We start from the raw sequence: 20031 nt of genomic DNA, 5'->3' as shown, positions 1-20031 counted from the left end.
AGAGGTTGGCTGCTGCAGGAAACGCACAGGTGGCCCAGAAAAGCTTGAGAGGAAAATGAAAGGGTTACAAATCAAAACAGAGCATCCTGGTTCGGAGTAGAGAAGGGGGTTGGAAGAGGCATTAAAAGGTGCGGGGCTGTGGGCCCGGGGGAATGCCACCAAAGACACATTCTCGCCACTCACCCTGCAATTTCTGGGCTCCGCTGCAGTGCTCTGGCACTGGCCACAGAAAGAGAACAGCAGCTAAGGCAGGTGCATATCCATGCCCTGAGCACAGCCCACATCCTCAGGATAAGGAATACCAGTGTGAATGCTAGCACCATATGGGCAACATTGTGAATCTATATATAACAATCCCTTTTAGGGCAGGCATGCCAAAAGAAAGATGCGTAACAATTTAAATTTAGTGACTTGTTTCTAGTCTATATTGAAAACAACTGTTGTAGTTGCTAGAGAAATACTGCCATCTCGTCTAGCAATTGTCATGATTAGTGAATGAAAGGATACGTGGCTCCAGAAGTAATTACTACATTAACAAAGTGATTTCCTCTAAAAGCAGACGTGAGAGCCTTTGATCTAAGAGCAATGTATCTATCTTCCCTGTCCTGCACTGACCCTCTCATTTCTGAGTCTAGGCAGAATGGAACACACTGGTTCATCAGAGAGCTCCCAGAGGCTCCAAGCTTCATCACAGAAGATTGGTCCTGCTTGGACATCCCTAAATGATACTACCCAACAAATATGTAGACAAAAAAGAATTTAAACCCATTATGCATCACCAAAATGACATCACTAAGAGTCTGAATAGCTCTAAAACTGCTAAGCTGCCTTTCTTAGCATATAGATTTTCAAACAAAATCTTACAGAGAAGAGCAAAACAAATGAAATTTTAAGTTTAGTTTGCAACATTACTGAGTTATTCTAACATAACCAAATAGAACATTTTTCATATTTGCATGATTTGATTGTTTAACCAATTATGCTGAAAGAAACTTCAAAGACACAAAGTGCTTTTGCATGAGCAGCAATGTGAGGCACTTCAGCACAGAAGGAATTTATATGAGAAAGTTCAGGCAGACTGATAAGCAGGAGGGCTAGAATAAAAGCCAGTGCTCTGAATGCTAATGAAATATAATGTAACACAAATGTTCCGCAACTGATTCACAAATATTAACATGTAAATATGCCTTAAGTTATGTATGTAGCATGAAGATTGGGAGATCCAGCTCTGGGTCCTTGCTTCAGTAATGTTCACTTAAACATGTAGTACTAGGATCATGGAAGTTGTATGTCTGTTTTGCATCTCCGTAAATTAGCTTACTTTCCATATGTGTTATAGCTATGAATATGAGAGTGTTTGGGTGTAAGTGCTTATGTAAATGCATCGGCACCCTACGTGTATACAGAACGTGTACTTATTTGGGAACTAGTCTCATGCACTGCTGTGCATACACACGTGTGTATGCTATGGGTGTTTATACAGGGCTTTGCTGGAGTACATGCAGTGGCGAGGCAGCCCTTGTGTGACAAACCCACAGCATGGTAACAGCTATAGGAGCTGGCTGAGTCCTCACGTACGGAGCCTGTGCAGCCCTTTCTGCCAGGGAAGCATGAGCTCTAACGCCAAGAGCAGGCTGAAGCTGCTGCAGCATCTCGCTTGTTAGCGACGCTGCTGCTGCCGCCTTCTCAAGGATAGCAAAGTGCCTGTCAGCACCTGGATGAAAATCAGCTGACTCAGATTCAATCTGGCCAAAAGGAAAATGATGATGGCTGGGGTGGGGAAATGTTTGAAACTGGGGTGTAACGTCTTTACCTATCTTTGGTACCATCTTGGCACTCTCATCTAAAATACCACTCTGCCTTGGGTTTCTATTTTTTGTCAGTGTCAATGACTGACCAAGTAATGGCTGACGGCAAAAGTACTGTCCTCTGTCACCAATGTCCTCCTGAGGCAGACCTGGCTATTGCAATCTAAGTGCTTTTTGCTGACAAAGCAGATTAACAGTAACTCGCTGAAGCCGTAGCAAGCATACAAGGTGTGGGAAGACGCAGAGATGCCAGCTCTGCCAAAGTGCTCAGCCCCCTTCAGTGGCAGCAGCTTCGCAGCCCCGCTCACTTGCCATTTATTTCCTCCCTGGGCACAAGCCCCGTTCCGATCCCCAAAGCAGCGCACAGCCGCTTTCCTCAGGGTCCCCGTTCCTCCTGGGAGCAAGGGTGCTGCTCTGCAACAAGCCAGCGTGCTCAGCTCGCGTCAGCGCAACCCGAAGGGTGAAAACCCCAGGGCTCCTCAAGCACTCGCGGGTAGGACTGCACCTACAAAGCCTGAAGGCAGCTCGGGTGAGCATTGCCGGCTCCAGGGCCGGCACCCTGCAGCGCCCACCGTGCTCCGGATGCATGAACCAGCCCAGCGCCCGGGGCAGTGCATTGCGCCAGCCGCCCATGTGCACAGGCCCTGCCCCAACTAACAGCCAACCGGTCAGTGGGAGGCTGTGAAACCCCGTGCAGTGCAGGCAGGGAGCCCAGTGGGCCAAGACGGATGCCTGAGTGTCCCCATGGAAGATGGTGGCCACCAGGGCCCACCCTGGGCTAGGAGCCCTGCCCGGCGACTGCAGGTGCGTGTGGCGCAGGAGCCCCCGGGCTGGCATGGGTGCTCCCCGGCCTCGCAGCTTTAGCGCGCACATCCCGAGCCTCCTCGAGAGCTGTGCTTCCCTCCACAGCAGAGCACCCCAAGCGCCTCGCGTGGTAAATAACGGGTATTTAAGGAACCGTCAACCCAAAAAAAATCCCCGCGCCACTTGGAAGCGTGTGGCTGTGGCTATTTATAACGCGAGCGGCAGCAGAAGGAGGGGGAACGCAGAATAAAATAAAAATCCCTTCTGGCAGCCGGTCTCCTTTCTAAGCCTCCCGGCAGCGCGAGGCGCGCGGGGGCTGCGCGCGCGGGCGCAGACAGGGCCGCGCCGCGCCGCGGGGTCACCTTGGGCGAGGAGCGGAGCCCGCTCCCGCGCCGCGGCCTCGCCCCGCCCCTGCGTAACGGCCGCGCCGGAGCGCGGGCGGGCGCGGGGCGGCGGCGGTTGCCCCGCGCAGCGCGGGCCGCGCGGCGGAGCGGGCGGCGCAGCCCGGAGGAGGCGCCTCCGCGGCCGTCATTTCCGCCGAGTGTCGCGCGGGGGGAGGGGGCCGCGCAGAGCGCTCGCCGCCGCCTCCGCCTCCTCCTCCTCCTCCGCCGAGGCGGCCGGAGACACCGAGCGCCAGCGCGGGGCGAGCGGAGCCACCGCCGCCACCCCGGCCCTGCCCGGCCCGGCCCTGCCCCGCCTGCCCGGCCGCTGCGCCCCGCCGCCGCCCCGGCCCGGCCATGGGCAACGCCGCCACCGCCAAGAAGGGCAACGAGATCGAGAGCGGTGAGTGAGGCCGCCCCGCCCGGCGCGGCCTAGCGGCGCCGCCGACCCCCGGCCCGCGCCGCCCCCGCGCCGCGGCCGCCGCCCTGCCCTCCTTCGCCCCCGGCCCGGGCTCAGCGCCCGCCGACATAAGCGGGTTAAGCGGGACGCGCCGCGGCCGCGGCAGGTGCCTGTCAGGCGCGGAGCTGCGGCTCGGCCCGGCCCGGCCCGGCGGGGAGGAGCCGCGGGCAGGTGTCGGTGCCGCCGCTGCCGCCCTGCGGCTCCCGGGCGCCCCATCCCCGGTCGCGCCCGGCGCCGCCGCCTCCCGCAGCACCGCGGAGCCCCCGCGCCGGCTAAAATGGAAGACAAAGGCGGCGACCCGGCGGCCTCCCCCCGCGTGTCCCGGGCTCGGCTGCTCCCTGCAGCCCTTTTTATGGCCATAGCTACCGCTGTCCCAGCGCAGAGGTGCCCAATTCGCTGCGGAGGGGGAAACGGGCTCTATTTTTAGTAAGTTTCCTACTTTCCTACTTCATTTCCAGTTGAAAACTTTGGGTCTGTTCGTGGTAGGTAGAGACTAACAGACTGGAGGCCGGGCAGGCTCAGGGTCCCCCAACCCCTTGTCACTGTGGAGCCTTACGATGGGGAGAAGTTTAATCGTGTAAGTTCCCTCTCGCTATTTCCCGCAGCGTGTTTACTTTCCGTGTGCGCAGGGCTGGCTGGAGCGCCCAGCACATCCCAGGGCTCCGTGGGCGCCAACGCAGCGAGCCCCGCGTGGGGCTGCTCTGGGTGTCCGGGCCGCGGCACCTCCTTGGAGGGTTCGCTGCCCTCTCAGTTCACACATCTTATCCATGACTGTAGGTTTCATCACCCAAATGCTTTACAAGTGTCTGAGTGTTATTGTTGAGGGTTTTTTGCTTTTTTGTTCAGCTCTGTAATTAAAATAATGTATCTCTGATGAGCAGTGCTTTAATCTGCCTCTAAAGATAGGTGCATGTATGTATACATTACCCAGAAAGAGGGAGAGAGAGAGAGAGAGAATAGATAGCCTGAAGTAATTCAGACGACAAAACGCTGCAGTTTGTACTTTATAGCATCTGTATTGCCCTTATTTTATGTGGTTAAATAACATTAAATCAGACATAATTTTGACGTCCATTTAAATTTTTTGTATTACCAAACGCAGCAATTTACCTCAGAACTTCTCTCTCTGGCTTTGTTAAAGAGCTTACATTTAAACTGAAGATGTTGCTAGAGGTATCATGTTCAGATGTTTAATTACTCAGTATATTTAGCAATAAAAAGCTCTGTAGTGATACAACTTTTGTAGCCAGGAGAAGAAATTGATCCTCATTTGACACTCTGCTGGGAAAGACCAGGATTCATTTACCATGTAGAATCAATAGTATATGGATGCTATACACATAATAAAGTACTAGAAGCAATAGATTTACTGGCAGCTGGAAAGTTGATATGTAAGCTGCTCATCCAGTACATTGCACATAAAAGCTAAGGAAACACGAAACGTGACTGAGCTTTACTATTCCTGATGTAAATTTGTCTCAGCTAACCGATTTTCCCGCTGCTGTGCGTTAGTCAAGTGTCATTAATAGCATCTACTCCAAAGCCCAGGACGCCTCAACCTGTGTGAGATGGTGACAGGAAAGCGCCCGGTTGCGGCGGGCACCGCTGCAGGCCGGGGCTCGCGGTGGGTGTCTGGGCGCCGAGGGCCTCGCGCCACCCGCTGCCCTCGTGGCTCCGCTCAGCTCGTCCACGCGGGGCCACGCAGAGCCCTGGCCAGGGCGAGCGCAGCCTCCTGCCCTCCTCCCCGAGGCGTCAGCCTCTCACCTCGTCTCTTCAGGGTTGTTTTGCTTCACTTGGGCTATCTAGAGGAATAAAACTGATTGTATATGAATGAACAAAGCTCTTGCAATGTCTCTAGGCAGAAGTTGAAGGTGGATGAAAGCTGGCTGCCTTTTTTTTTTTTTTGAGTGTTTAAAAGTTTTTAAAAGCATTTAAAAGTCAAAAGTAAAAGTTAGTGCTTCTAACAAGTAAGTTTTTAAAACTTAGCCACCAGAGAGTGAGTCAGGCTTAGAGGGGCAAGCTGTATGTATGTATGTATGTAGGTATGTATAGGATGGCCCCAGTATAGCCTTTGGTTTGTTTTCCATCTATGCCATTCTTTTCCAGGCTCTGCTAATATACAGGAGATTTATGAGTTTTTCTTTTTTTTTTTTTTTTTTCTTTTGGAGTATTTTTCTTAACTTGTAGCAACTATTGTAGGAAAATGTTAGTTTTGTTAATAGGTTTTTTATCTTTTGTTAAAGTAGCACACACAAGAAATGATTACAACACATATCTGAGTCCAAAAAAGGTCATGTAGTTTTCTTAATGTGATAACATCACTATTAATTTTACATGACTTTTACTAGGACGTTTTCTAAACAGAATGACTGTTAGCCTTGCAAACTGTGAAGTTCGTAGAGAGTACTTGGTTTTTCTGCAGGTAAGCAGTAATACAATTTTTGAAGTAATTGCCACATATGGCTCTGAATTACTTGCCCTTTTAAATGTACAATGTGTCATACAAGGTACCAAGTGCCTGTGCTTAGGAATTACTTTTAATATTTCTTACAATCCTGAATGGGAGGAAAAAACTTTTTTTTTTTTTTTTAAAGACTCAAGAATAAATTACTTTGGATAATATCTTTTTCTTTTTAATCACCAAATTGGACTAGGGACCAAGTGATTACAATCCCCTCTGTGGTGACTGAAGGTTCTTTCTCGTCTTTCAAGTAGATCTTGAAACTGGGCAGTTTGGGCATCTGAGCTGCATCGGTCAGGATTTTGTTCATCCTTGCCATTATTTCTGTATCAATATACGGTAGTCAATGGCTTTAAAAATTAATCTTTAAGATTAAACTATATATGTTTTTCAAAACATGGCTTCATACACATTGCTTTTATCTGGTAACCGTATCTCCAGCTTCCATTGCACAAGGAATTATTTAATCTAACATGTCTTTACTAGATTGAAGTTCTCTAGTCTTTAAATAGCCAAGTAGAGTATTTGAAGTGTATTCTGTGTTTGAGTTTTATGTTCATTCACTACTCCCACTCTTCCAAGTGTTCCCACTACAATATCTTCTGTATGGCAGAGTTCCTATTATAGACGATTCTTCCCTTTTCAACTCACATAATTATGCTGCAAATGGTGTTTCTTAAAAATGTGCTTGTCAGGAAGATGCAGCCACCTTAATGCTCCTTTGCCAGCAGAGCTTAACCTCTTCAGACACCCTCTCTTTTAGACTTGGAGTTTTTGGGTGTTGTTTTTCTTATTTTTCAAGTCTGTTCAGTGTGTTCACACTGCAAGTTTGTTTCTCTCAGGACTAGATGAGACCAAGCTCTGTTACTGCTGACCTTGATTACACTGAAGTCAGCGAACTAGAGGTGAAGAGCTCCGTGTCCCGCTGCTGTGCCAAGCCTGCTGCTTCCTTGTTGCTTTTCCTGGGACCCGGTTTCCATGTTTTTGATTTGGCTGTAGCTTTGTTCAATGGCATTTTTTTCTTTGATATACTATATTTATGCTTTCTGATTTTTGAAATGGGTAGCTTTGTTACACATTTTAATGTGTCAGCTATAGTATGTGTTGTATAAAGAATAATTAAAAAACATATGCCAGTGATGCTGACTGTATGGATAACATCTCAAAAACAATATTTTTAAACCTTCTTTCCTTCTATTTGTGAGCTTGATCAAGTAGGTTTCAGCAACATAGAATTTCATCTTCTGAAAATCAAAAATAGTTATAATTAATTGCTGAAATAATACTTTAAAATTCCTTTAATGGAATTGCCAGATTTCTGGGGTGCTTACTCCAAGGCCCTGTAAGCCCACCAGTATGCACCATCTGAAATGAGGCATGCTGTTATTTTGCAACTTGCTTTAATTAAAAACAAAGCAGTTACTCCCAGCTAGGACTAGCAAGGAGAGAGGCTAGCATCCAACAAGTAGCCACCTAGTAGCTTAACAAAAGGCCAGGAGAACCCCCCAAAGTGGTAAGTTGGTTTATTTAGTTGTTGTAGTTAGCCTCTTGTTGCAGGTTCAGGCTGTTTTAAAGACAGAATATTTTAAATTAATAAGTAGAGAGAAAAAAGTAGAAGTAGGGAAAGGTGGGTGAAACCTGAAGGACGCAATGCAGTAAGTTAGTTTGTAGGGGCCTCCTGCGCTGGGCAGGAGGTTGCCTGGGATTCTTTCCCAGTTAGTTAAGCTCTTCCATAATTGTCACATCTCTCTTTTGGAGAGAGCTGTGGAAAGGGCTTTGGAGGCCTGTCAGATTTCTGTGTTTTGCCAGCATCCTTTTTGTAGCCCTGAGAAAGGTCTTGCTTTACCTCCTCCTGCCCATCCCTCCCCTTCTCCTTTAGCTACACTGGTTAGTTTGGTTAGTTTAGTAAAGGATATGAGCTCTGCAAATCTTTTGTCTCTGCTAGGGAATAGGTGGGTTCCAAATCCAGCTACAGTCCATTTTCTTAATCAGGAATTTTGGTCAGCTCAGCTTGCAAAGTTCTGTGTGGTGGGAAGCTTGAGTCCACGGTTTGTTTCATGTAAACTCGTGAAACTGTTAGCGCCCTGGCTTAGAGACGAGGTTGCTCTGCAGCTGCTCTTGAGCTCTGCCTTGGGTGCAGGTGTGAGATGTTATTTCATAAGCACTTCTTTTGTTGCAGTTTTGCTTTTCTGTCCCCTACCACTTTCTCCTGTCTGTCTGTCCTGTGTGTGTTGGACCAAATATTCATGTGGCAACAGGTGGATTGAATTTAACAACTGAAGTAGGTTTTAAAAACGAAAGGAGCAGAAGAGACTATTTAAGCAGGACCAGCTTCCTGGTCCCAGTCAGTGCAGCTGGACAGGCGGTGGTGCTTGTGCTGCTGAGATGGCCCAGGCTCGGGGAGAGGGGCTGGCGGGGAAGGCTGCACTGTTGCGTGCTCAGGCTGTGTTCACTCTGCCCCATAAAACACGCTGTTTTACAGCGTGAGGTGGCAATAATTCTGGGGAAATGAGGGACAGGACAAAGCAGCAGTGGAGCCATCAAGAGGTAACCCAAGTGAGAAACGTGTCATCTTGGGGGGTTCGAGACTGAAGCTGGAGCGACCCCCTGGGTCCCCAGCACGCGCGGGAGAGGGCTGTGCACAATGCTACTGCCCTGTGCTGCTCCAGTGCACCAGTACGCTCCACTCTGCACCAGTACAAAGCGGTTGTTGCTCCAAATCCTTTCGAGCTGTGCTTTGGGTAACAAGGTGAACACAGACAGATGTGGAAAACACAAGATAGAAATGAGATGGTTGGTGTCCGTGAGTGGAGAACTGGAGGGTGTGTTTATGCAAGTGGTTTTGCCTGCACTGCTGTGCAGGAGCTATAGGGCAGATGCTGAGGTGGCTCTGCCTATCGCACTGGGGATCAGCGTGAGTGGAGGCTGGTCTATTCAGTGCACCATCGAGGCTGCCTTTATTTGACATCCTGTTTGAGCTTTCTTCAGCGTAATGGCAGAGTAATGTCCGCTGAGAGTGAGGTTGCACAAAACAGCTGAGCCCATCTGGTGGCTCCTACTGTGCAAAAGTGGGCTTTTATTCCCGCTCCTCTTGCCTGTCACAATTCTAGGGCTTCTCTGCTCCATTCCTGAGCTGTTTTACATAGGCAGAGAAGTATGTGGTTTTTACCTCTTTGGCTTATCTTTTATCATTTTTTTTGCAAGCTGAAGCAATTCACCAAGTGTCACTTGGCAGGAGACACGAGTGGAGGAAGCAGCGAGAGCAGTGTTGGCAGGGAAATGATGAGGTGGAAAGGAAAAGGACTCTCTCCCAAGCATCTAGCTCTTTGGTTGACTCGGTTTCCTGAGTCTCAGCCTGCTAACTTCTTGGAGCTGTGCTTACTCCTAACCACCCCTTTCCCTTTGGCCTGTGTTCACCTGAGGACTGACTGCAAGGCTTACAGCTCTCTTTAGTGAGAGCTGCTGGCACCTAGCTCTTTGACTTTGCTAGAAGTTGCTTTATTTGAACATTTATAGTTATGTGAAGATACAGTAAAACATTGCTCACTTCTATCACCATGCTTTTCTTATCCTGCTGGTCTTTAGGACTAGTATTTTAAAGGAGTTTTTGTTTAGCTTCCTTTTGTATTTAATTTCAGTTCTCTTGTCACTTTGATACTTAAGCCAAGTGTACCATTTTTTTTTTATTTCTTATTCTACAATTATTCTACAATCCTCTGCCCAGAGAAGTTCCTCTGTGGTCACAGATAGTTTGATCTCTTGTGGCATGATGAGTTCTCATGTATGTTCCCAGATAAAAACACAGTCGTGTGCATGTGAATAACGGGAGTAACAACCACGTATATGATCATAGAGTCAGCTGCTTATGGGCTCACTATGTGGCCACTTACCATTTTAGTAGGTAGTGAAGGTGTAAAATTGTTTAGAAAACAGCTGCATTTCTTAGGACTGATCAAAACCGTCATCCATGTGTTTCTTTACCTTGGGATGTCATCTCTCTGTAGCCTGGAGGTTCTTCAAAAGCCTTTCGGAGAAGCGTGGAGTTGCATAAATGCGCTGTGCATGCTGGAGGCAACCAGGTCTCCAGACTCCGAGGGAAAAACAAAAATCTCTTCCATGAGCTGGCTCTTCTGTACCAGAGAAACCTGCTGAGTATTTTAAGCCAACTTCTTTCCATCAGAATGGTAGAGAACTAATATTTCCCCCTGCATTGATTTTTCTGAGAGATGAAATCTGCCTAATAGACTAAGACTGAAATAGTAAGACACCTTATCTGTGTTGATCAAACAAGAAACCTAGAAAATCCTCCTTCAACACACTGTAAATGAATGTCTAGTCTGCTGGGTCATGTGTAAAGCATCAGTTTTGTAATCCATCTGCCTCTTTTTAACTTTCTTTTTTTTAAAAAAAATATGATTGTGTTTAAACAGAGGACATGAGCAACTTGTTTATGTTATTTCATTTGATTTAAGCTGCTTCCAGCAAGTACACACTTTTTACCCTCCAGCACTTGCTGTTAGCTCCCATCCACAGGACTCTACTCTTGCAGTGTGGTTCAAGAAGCTAAAACCAAGGAAAAGTGTATTTCTGGCAAAAAGGTAACTTTAAAGATAGAAAAGATTCTTATTTTTCCTGTGCCCAGAATGTTTGCTCTTCTCTCTCATGAGGGAATGTGCTCATGTAAATCAGGAGGTAGATGGTAATAGTAATTAAGGTTACTTAATTAAGGTGACTTTTGATTCACGTGGTATTAGGTGTGAAATTCTTTGTCTTAGAGCAGGTAATAGTGATAAGTTTGTTGTATATTTAAATTCTAATTGTTAAGTATATGATAATCTACCCTTGCTTTGCACACAGGAAAATGATTTAACTGCATCCAAATCTATCATTAGGATAAAATTCCTAATGCAAATTACCTGTATTCAAGCCTTTTATTATTAACTGATGCATAGTTTATTATGGTACATAGAGGTTTTAATCATGTAGTTCTCATGGAAAAAGAGGTGAAAGAGAAAGTGCTATGTAGACAAGATGATATATCAATTTGAAAGATTAAAGTATTTCTTTCTTTCTAACATGTACCGTTATGATAAGAAAGTCACAAAATGCAGGGCCCTGGTACACACTGAAGATGCCAGGACTCAGCTCTGTAAGTCACAGAATCAGCGATCGAAAGCCCAAGACGGCCACAGCGCAGCCTGCGGTCAGATGGGTCGTTCCACGTTGGCTCAGAGAGTGTGTCTTTGAAGTTAAGTTCACAAGTAGAACCTTCAAAGTGTAATAAGGTGCTAAATCATAGATTAATGTCCCCTATGAATATCAAATTTCAAAACGTTGTGCAACTTGTGCAAGTTTATCGCTTCATACTATGTGGGTAGATCGAAAATCTCATGGTGGGTAGTGCTTTTTCGTGGTTCTTAATGTCTAGTGTTTGGAGATGCTTTTACAAATTATCAGGTCTTTTCCTCCGAGTTTCTTTCCAGAGTTTGACTTATTTTCCGTAACTTTCACAAGGACCTCTTTTTGCTTTCATTGTTGCTTGACATTTGTAACTATTTTTATGCTTCCTTCTGGCCTAAGAAATGTATTAAATCTTCAGTTTGTCATATTGAATATGTTGCATCTAAGCAGAATTTTTAGAAAAAGGCCCCAAGAAGGGTGACAAGGCTGAATTGTCAGGTATTGAATGGTTTCCATTCCACTGAATTCACAGGTATTGAATGGCTTCCATAGGGGTATATGAATTGAGAAATCTGCTCTCTAGAAATGGAGCAACTGAGAGAGGATATTATCTGTAATATGGTATATGGCACCGGGAGGGAGAAGGGCCCTGTGCTCATCCTGTTCCAGTCTTTCTTTAAGCAGCTGCTTCTAGCCATGTTTTTTTTTTTTTGTTATTAGAAGACATCAGTTTAGCCCTTAAAACATTAGAGCCTTCCTCGAGAAAGAGAACTTTCTCAAGAGAAGGAGAGTGGAGGCAAAACTTGATTTGGGGAGCAACAGCTGCTAAAAGCAAGATGGGTGAGGCTCAGGATGTGTGAAAATAGAGGAATGCCGGGCAGAGGGTGCTTGGAGGAGCCCTCCCCTGGGGTCCCTGTGGAGCTGCTGGATGCTGTTGGAGGTAGCACCTTCCTTATGCCATTTAGCCATGTTCCTTGAAGTCCTGGGCTAAGCTTTCCTTTATCCTGAGGTAAGGCAACTTATATTGCACTAAAGAGCTTTGTCTTCTGTACCAACGTGACCCTGTTTCTTCTGATATTTTTATCATGGTAATTGTAGGTTCTACATGTAAAAAACCACCTAAAAATCCCTCAAACTTCAGTATTTCTCTAACTGATAATGTCTTTTTAAAAGGTTTGTTGCTTTTCAGGAGATAAACTGAAGTTATAAAGTTGACTCTTTCTCAAGAATTTGGGCTTTCTGGCAGATGTTGTTATGGAGTGTGTTATGTGTTACAGAAAAGCATTTGCTAAGTAAGTTACAGCAAGAATATGGAACAGAACTCAGCGAAAATGTTGTGCTTTTCAAACAGAGGATGATTGCGAGATGATCTGGTTGAATTTCTGAATGAGTTATAGCCAGAAATACTTGTTTGGATTCTGTGCAGTGTTTTCTGGGAAACTTTTTTGGAGCATTGGTTTAGTTTTAGCTGGGCAGGAGCTGTGCTCTGAGTAGCTCCAGATTTCTGCTCATATGAGTGTGTGTGGGTTTTTTTTTTTTTTTTTTTTTTAACATGCTTGTATTGGATTGAGCTTGAGGTTTGAGACTGTAACTGTGCAGTTTCCTTTGACCTACTGCTTATGGTGTCGTTATGTGACCAACTTGCTTTGGCAGCAGAACGGGCCTGAAAAATTCCGCCCCGCTCAGCCCTGCTGCTCCCACTCGCTCCCTGTGCTGGGGTTTGCTGCTCTGCCTGGGCCCATAGAGTGGCCCTGGAGTGATGTGCGTTAAATCCCCTGCTGCCCCAGCTGTCCTGTTCAGCCCTTCTATAACCCTGCCTCGAATTTTGGCCTTACATTGTATTCTGTTGACAGAAACAGGGAGTAGGGAAGAAGGGGAGAAACATTATCTTAAATTATTTTTGTCGCTAAAGAAAACACTCCCCTTTTCACAGAAGGGGAGGAGAAGGTGTTTGCAGCCACACGTCGTTCATCTGTGAAGTAGTAGCCCATGTACAGATGCTAATTTGGGGGGCTCTTCAGGGCCTTCCCTTCAAGCAGAAATGTTGCTTGGTGACTTTTCCAATGATGGCACCAAGATGCTGTGTTCAAATACTATCAGCAAAGTTGTTTTATTTCTTGCTTACTACTGAGATTAAAATAGTATTTCTGACATTTTAGTTCAGTGAAGTGTGGTTGCTCTCATGATTACCACAGCAAATTTTATTTTGGCTGAGTTAGAGGTAGGATCACCAACCTTCCTCCTGATATTTTTAATTACTCCAGAATGTACTCAAGTAGTTTTCTGTATAGATAAAACTGGAAGGTGACTAATACCCACAGAGGCATTTTGGACCCAGCAGTGTCAGTAGTAAAGCAGTGAGTAGAGGGTGCAGGAGGAAGCACTGCTATGTGCGGATCTGGGTGCAGCTCGGCCATGGGCTGCCCAGCCACTGATGGTGGCCCAAGGCTGCGAGCTGTAAACGCTGCAGATCTGGCATGGCTTTTGCTGAGAGAAATGAAGGCAGCTCTTGGATTTGTCTTTTTGGTAATTGAAGTGATTTATTTTTTTTCCACACGTTGGGAAAGATATTATTGCTCAAGATAACATTTTCTGTGGGACGTATATTTCATGTAAAGCAAAAATTGGGTTTCCAGCCTTGCTGGCCTTTCTCTTCAAAAGATGCCTTGATGTTGTCCTGCCTTTCCTTGCGTGAAAGCAATTCTAAACAGAAAGTAGTGGTTGGCTGATTTTCTAGAGTTATATTCAAAGCCCTGTGTACATTAATGGAAGTGAATGTGTCAGTTTAGTCAGAGAAGATCACGAACCTGTTTGCTCCACAGGTAATCTCTTAGTTAAGAAGACAAGCCCCAATGCAGTGGCCAGGAAAGTGCAGTAGTAGAGGTTCAGTGTGGAAAAAATATAGGCATGAGCCTTTCCCCCACAGTCCCTTTGGATGTGCTACCAAGAAAGAACAGTTTATTCTCTGTATTTGGCTTGCAGCTGCTGATGCCAATGTATTAGTCTCCGCTTTTCCATTCAGCTCCCTTTTAAGAATAGGGTTTCTTAATCTTGCAGAGTAAGAGAGCCGTGTTTCTTCGGGGGATTGCTTTGTGCTGCTTGGCTTTGTAAGGAAGGAGGTGCATGAAACTTTGCCTTCCTAGCGCAGGTACATTTCTCCAGCACAGATGACCACTTAGTTCACCATTGACGTTAGAGTTTAATTGGATTGTGGCTGTTATCAAGTTGAAAGAGGGAAGAATAAAGGCATTTCCCCTCCCCCCTTAATTGCATTAAGAATTCAGTAGGTAACGATGACTGCATCTGAAATGGTTGGAGGTCTGTGAAGGGGAGGCTGAATACAGATTCTTTGTTAGCAGGCATGTATGCTCCTGGTTGCTGAGCATACTGGTAGCAAAGCAGGCCTGTTGGGCTTGAGTATATTGTTTGTGCAGCAATGTCCATGTCTGGATGGAGATTTATAGAAGTTGACTGCAAATTCTGCGATGAGGGAAGAGCTTGGGTACATTTATAGGAAATATAGCCATGCATAGAATATGGATTTAACTGAAATGATCCGTTATTTGAATAACCTGCAGAGGGAGTTATGTGAAAAGCAGTTTTGACTTTTCTGTTGAATTTACATTTAATCATGAAGAAATAATATGTAGTAGGTTCAGGAAAATATATGCCGTAGTTGTGAAAGACAGAATGTATTCAGTATGTTAAATGTAAGACACTTGACAGTTCCCTGAAAATCCAAGCAGTAAATACTGAAGAAGGAAGAAGCCTGCAAGAAGATAAAGAAACAGTAGTAGTAGTCCCTGTTAAGCATTTGCTGATGATATAGGAAGTGACCATAATGTTATGTCATGAAGAATTTTTCTTCCAAATTAACAAAATATACTGGAGTTATCTGTAAAAATACAGAAGCAGCAACATGCCTGAAAGTCCAGCTTTCCTTTACTAGTGAGGATGAATGCTACTTTTTTGTACTGGTGGAAAAAAGGTCTGGTCATCCTCGTTGCACAAACTTCTTGATGTCACTTGTCTTCGGGACACTTGCAATCCTCTCTGACGAGATGGAATGAACTTGCCTCGGATCCAGGAGTCTGAGCTAATGGGAAATCCCTCTTTCTGGTTGCGTCAAGAACTGTTGAATAAAAGGTTGTGTTAACTTTTTTCTAATGTTTCTACGTGTGGCAGAGTATCTTCTGTCATAAGAGATTAAATTGCAGATGCTGCTGACACATGGCCCTGTTTGGTGGTTCCTGTTGCTTGGTGTATGTGGGGGAAGTTATTCGAATCGCAATTAATCGTCTACAGCAGCAGCAACTTTGCAGTATTTGTTGATAGGAGACAGTCCAGAACCACAGATGAGTACAATACATCACTTTTATAGCTGTGTGCTCTTGCTGGTGTGGTTTTGTGGTCTGAACACAGCTTAATTGTCACAGCGCTGCGCAATTCAGAGGGCACTCCTGAGTTAAGCTCTAAAGTACAGACACTGTGCTTAGAGTTAGACACTGCTGCTGTGGAAAAGTACTTCTAGCTAATAGTTCTCCTCAAGTGCTTCTTTAGTCTCCTTGTATTTAAGATGGTGCAGCAGTATTCAAATTGTTTTGAAAGACCTGCAAGCAGATACAAATATAATCCTTCAAGTTGTTTCAACTTAATTCTGGATACCCATGTTGGTTTTTTTTTGTTTGTTTGTTTTGTTTTGTTTTTTTTTAAGTTGGAGAAAATGAGTTTAAAGGTTTTTTTATGTCAACAATTCTATCATTATTGTAGTTATGCCATAAGTAAGATAATTCTGTTCATAAATATTGCATTTTGACAAATAATGGTTTTATTGATGAGCAATATACTTGAGGTTGCAGTTTGAAAAAATGGGAAGAATGTATGGTTCATATTTTAGCCTGTAGCACTCATGTGTTGGTAACCTAGAGGTGCTTAACACAGATTAATATTTGCAAAGTCGTGTAGGATACTACATGAAATCAGACTCCTTAGTATAGGATTTTTTAGCATATGTGTAAAAGAATGAAGATCTTCAAATATTATTTCGTCCTTAGCTCAGAAGATATCGTTTTTGTCAAACCAGCTGAAAACAGTAACGCTACTTCAATGGGAGCCTTTTAATATGTTTGTTTGTTGGGTATTGGTGTTTTATTCATTACATAAAAGGAAATGAAACCCAGTATCTGAAATACTTATATTGTTGTAAGGAGGCTCTGCTTTTTCACTTAAATCCCAGAAGATGTGGACAATACTTATAGTAGTTCCAAATGCCAGTGGTTTTGATCAGAAGATAATTCCATACACGTAAGCTCCATGTAGGCCATGAATCATTGAGGAGGTAGGTATTCTAGCTGGGAGTCTAGCTAAAGGTAGAAAAAAAATGCCTGTGTATATATCAAGTTGAGTTTTTGAAACTATTTAATCAATTATATGAAAGCCAAGTAAGAAAAGCAGGTTTTCAAGTTAATTCTGTTTATTTTTTTAGCCTCTTACCAGAGCCATTGCTTAAAAAGCACTGCTCACTTTAAGAAACTTAAAAGCTTTTTACAGCTAAGTCAAGTATTCTGGTGTTCTGTTAAAGTAAGTATAAGCATTTAGATATATTAAGCTATAAGGTGCAATATTGGTAAGTTGTTAACAAAGATACCAGCTTAGGAGCAAGTTTTTGTGAATTTCATGTACATATGACAACATGAAAACTCTATGTTTCAAGAATATTTTCTGTTCAGCTCTTAAGTTACTTTAATCACGAGCACAGTTATCATCCTTGGTAAAAGAAAATCTGCTGGAATGGGGATGTGTCTGCCCTGTAAAGAGCTGTTTGCACGTTCTGTAGGTATCTGTTTCTGTATTTTGCCTCTCATCATCTAGAATCAGTTCCAGAAATTCCAGCCTAATTGACCAGACTTGGCTTTCTTGTGGGACCTGGGCCCTCAAATCCTCTACCTGCTCACCTTGTTGGGAACAACTTTGTTTCAGTGTTTTAGGGTACTTTTAATCTTTTTATATTTAAGGATTTTAACTTTTTTTTTTCCAGGATAATAGTGAGGGGTGTGCATATGTGCATTTGTTGTAATAAATGTTGGTGTCTGTTTTGGCTAAAATACCATTTGCATTTTTAGTAAGTTTAGTTGTCAGCGAGCCGGCAGGTAAGGCCCCTCTTACAGTTTGGGCAATGAGGCAAGGCCTGGGGAAAGCTCTTTTATTCGGCCTAGCCCTGTGTGAAGAAGGCTGGCATGCAGAGAATCTGGGTTCATCTCCTTCCTGCAGAAGCAGGTGAGGTTTTGTACGGCCTTGCTGAGTACATGAGAGCGACTGAAGAGTCTGCAGGGCACGTATCTCACCTGACATCTCGCCTGCCTCTTCTCAGGTGTGGTGGAATGGGTGATGAAAACGGACAAACAACTCGGGCCAAATAGCAGTGTTTTCTTGTGTAAGCAACCCAGTCTTTTCCTTTCTTGCTGACTTACAGCTAAAATAGTAGCTGATGTCCTGAAGATTATTTTACTATATCACCTGGTCGTACTTTTCAGACGGAGTGGTTTGTTATTTATACCAATGAGCTAACACGTGCGTTTTTGTTTGGACATCAGTTTCCTTTGCACAGGTAGTACCAATATATACTTTGTGCTGTCACATATACAGTGTGTCAGTTTATTTTCCAAAATTGGTACTTATTGCAGCTATAGTTTGAAGTTCTCGTATAAATTGATAAGTTTTAAAAATATATATATTTTTTGTTTTGCTTTAAGTTTTGTTGTAACTCCTTGACTTTTCGCTCTCTTATCATCCACAAGTAGTCAGCTTAAAAATGAACTTTATTGGCCTTTGAGTCCTTATGATACAAAGGAATTGTTTGTTGGAGAAATTTAAATTAATCAAGGCCTTGAAGAGGAGAGGAAAAAAAAGGATTTTATTACGGAATTGAATTTTGTTTCTCTTATTCTTTTCTGGAGTTCTTGATACTTTTCTTTGACTTCTTTTGGTGATTGGCATACACGCCTTTTTCTTAAAGCTGCCTTTCAGTTTGATTATTTTGATTAGACGAAGTTTTACGTTTGCTCAGATTGAAATTTATTTAACAATTTTCTGTTTAAGTTTCATGTATAAATTATTCAAGTTAAATAATGGAATGGATAGAGAATTTTAAAATGTGTGTTCCTCTTTGTTCTTATGGTTCTAATCATGTAGTAGAACAAAAAGCAATTCCTTAATGCACTACTGCACCAACTTTGTCGCTGTATTATAAAGTGAAATGATCGCATAGCTTCAAAATCTTAGTTATTTTGGTATGACAGAGTTCCCAAGGTGGCCCTACTGCATCTTTTATTCCCCTGTTTGTTTTCATTTTGGAAATCACAAGTACTGGATCCATAGCTACAGGTAAATAAGGTGGCATACATAGGCAAGCAAAATAAAAAGTTAGAATTCTGAAAAGTAAGCCAAGATGGATAAAATTGTGATCAAAAATAGGAAAGGAACCCTGCATTTTCAAGACTTGCTATTCTCTATTGAAAAATTATTTTTATGAAAAAATGTGTGTGTGTTCCATCCTTCTAGTGCTACTGCACAGAGAGTGAGTTTGTTGTAGAAGGAATCTGCTGATGGAAACGCTCCTAAACCTGCCTTCTCTTTTTTTTTTTCCTTAAAAGTTTCCATAATCAAAAGAGGCCATTGCAACTGTCAAAAAATGTATGTGAAATCCTCCCGATTACTCAGGGTGCTGTTTGTATTGATTTCTATAGCAGGTAGGAGTGTTTTGTAGTTCCTTGTGAAATCAATACGTACCCAGTTACCACCTGGTCACCTTGTGGGAGAAAGGGAAGAGAAGGAGCCATCCGTGCAGCGGGAAACACCCTGCCCTAAGGCCCCACTTGCGGAGCGGGGATAGTGGCCACCTCTCGGGGTGCCTTAAGGGTTTGGCTGTCCGGCAGCCTCCTGGGTTGTGGGCTCTGCCCGTCGCATGGAGCAGTCCGACGGGTACCTTTCCTGCGGAGCGTAATCCTGGGGGGCCGTCAGCACCGCTCCGTGCTGCGGGAGCTGCGTGTGGACCTGGACACGTAGATTGCCATTTGAAATACGTTATATAGACAAATAGTAATTTAGACAAAATTTTGTTTGTGTATTTATTCATGTGAAAATTGTGTTAACTATTTTTAACTTGCTGGTTAATGTCCCAGTTTATAAGTATTGAGATGAGTACAACAGCTAGCTGGATAGTTGATTAGTTTGCTTTGAGCAGAAGTTCAGCTGACTTTGGATATCCTTTATGGAATGTCCAGTGGAATTAAGGGTTTGCCAAGTGCCTTTTTTGGTGGTAAGGCTTGTACCTCATGTTTTTATGCTGGAGTTGAGAAATGTATTAGAAATGTTGAGAAGTTGACCTCAATTTGTATCATTACTACTGCAAGTTGAAACAGAAGGTTTAGATATCAGAAAAAAGCAAAGAGTGGGATAAACCTTTGTGTGCTGAGACAGTTCGAAAGCTCTTTGGTTAAACCCAGAAGTCCTCGTCTTGAAAAAGAAAGAAAAAACCCTTCTGTGTTTTGTAAGAACAACAGAAACTTGTCAGGCCACGGTGTCAAAGTATCAAGGGTTTTGTAGATACAGTTCAGCTTTTATCTGCAGTCAAGGCACAGTATTTGTTCCTATCTGAGGTTGATGCACTGAAAATTGAGGGTGTTAAACTTGGAGTCATGTGGTTGCCTAAATCCATACTTCTCCATTAGGATCTTCCAGAAAAGCAAGGAATGAGCCAAGCTTAACGGTCAGGCTTAACAGTCCTGTGCTTTTAACCATTGCTGATTTTCTGCTGGGGAAAGTGTATCCCTTTAGAAGCTTCTTAAAAATAGTTGGCAGTATCAAGCATCTTCCATCTGAAAACTGGCAGCCAACTACAAATAAACACTTAGCACATTGGGAGCTGTATGCATAAGG

General features: G+C 44.0%; 1 protein-coding gene across 1 annotated transcript in view; it reads left to right on the top strand.

Moving 5' to 3' along the window:
* Positions 1-3312: 3312 nt before the first annotated feature.
* PRKACB (protein kinase cAMP-activated catalytic subunit beta) overlaps positions 3313-20031 on the top strand; it is a 65957-nt gene continuing 49238 nt past the window's right edge. Inside the window, exon 1 of the mRNA XM_088526054.1 lies at positions 3313-3395. Coding sequence (XP_088382180.1) covers positions 3350-3395 — 46 coding nt within the window. The 5' untranslated portion in view covers positions 3313-3349. The remainder of the gene's footprint in view (positions 3396-20031) is intronic.

The sequence above is a fragment of the Tinamus guttatus genome, unplaced genomic scaffold, assembly GCF_059628265.1.
Source record: "Tinamus guttatus ecotype Peru unplaced genomic scaffold, ASM5962826v1 Tinamus_guttatus_pri_ptg000242l, whole genome shotgun sequence".
Lineage (NCBI taxonomy): Eukaryota > Metazoa > Chordata > Aves > Tinamiformes > Tinamidae > Tinamus > Tinamus guttatus.
This window is presented reverse-complemented; position numbering and strand designations above follow the sequence as displayed.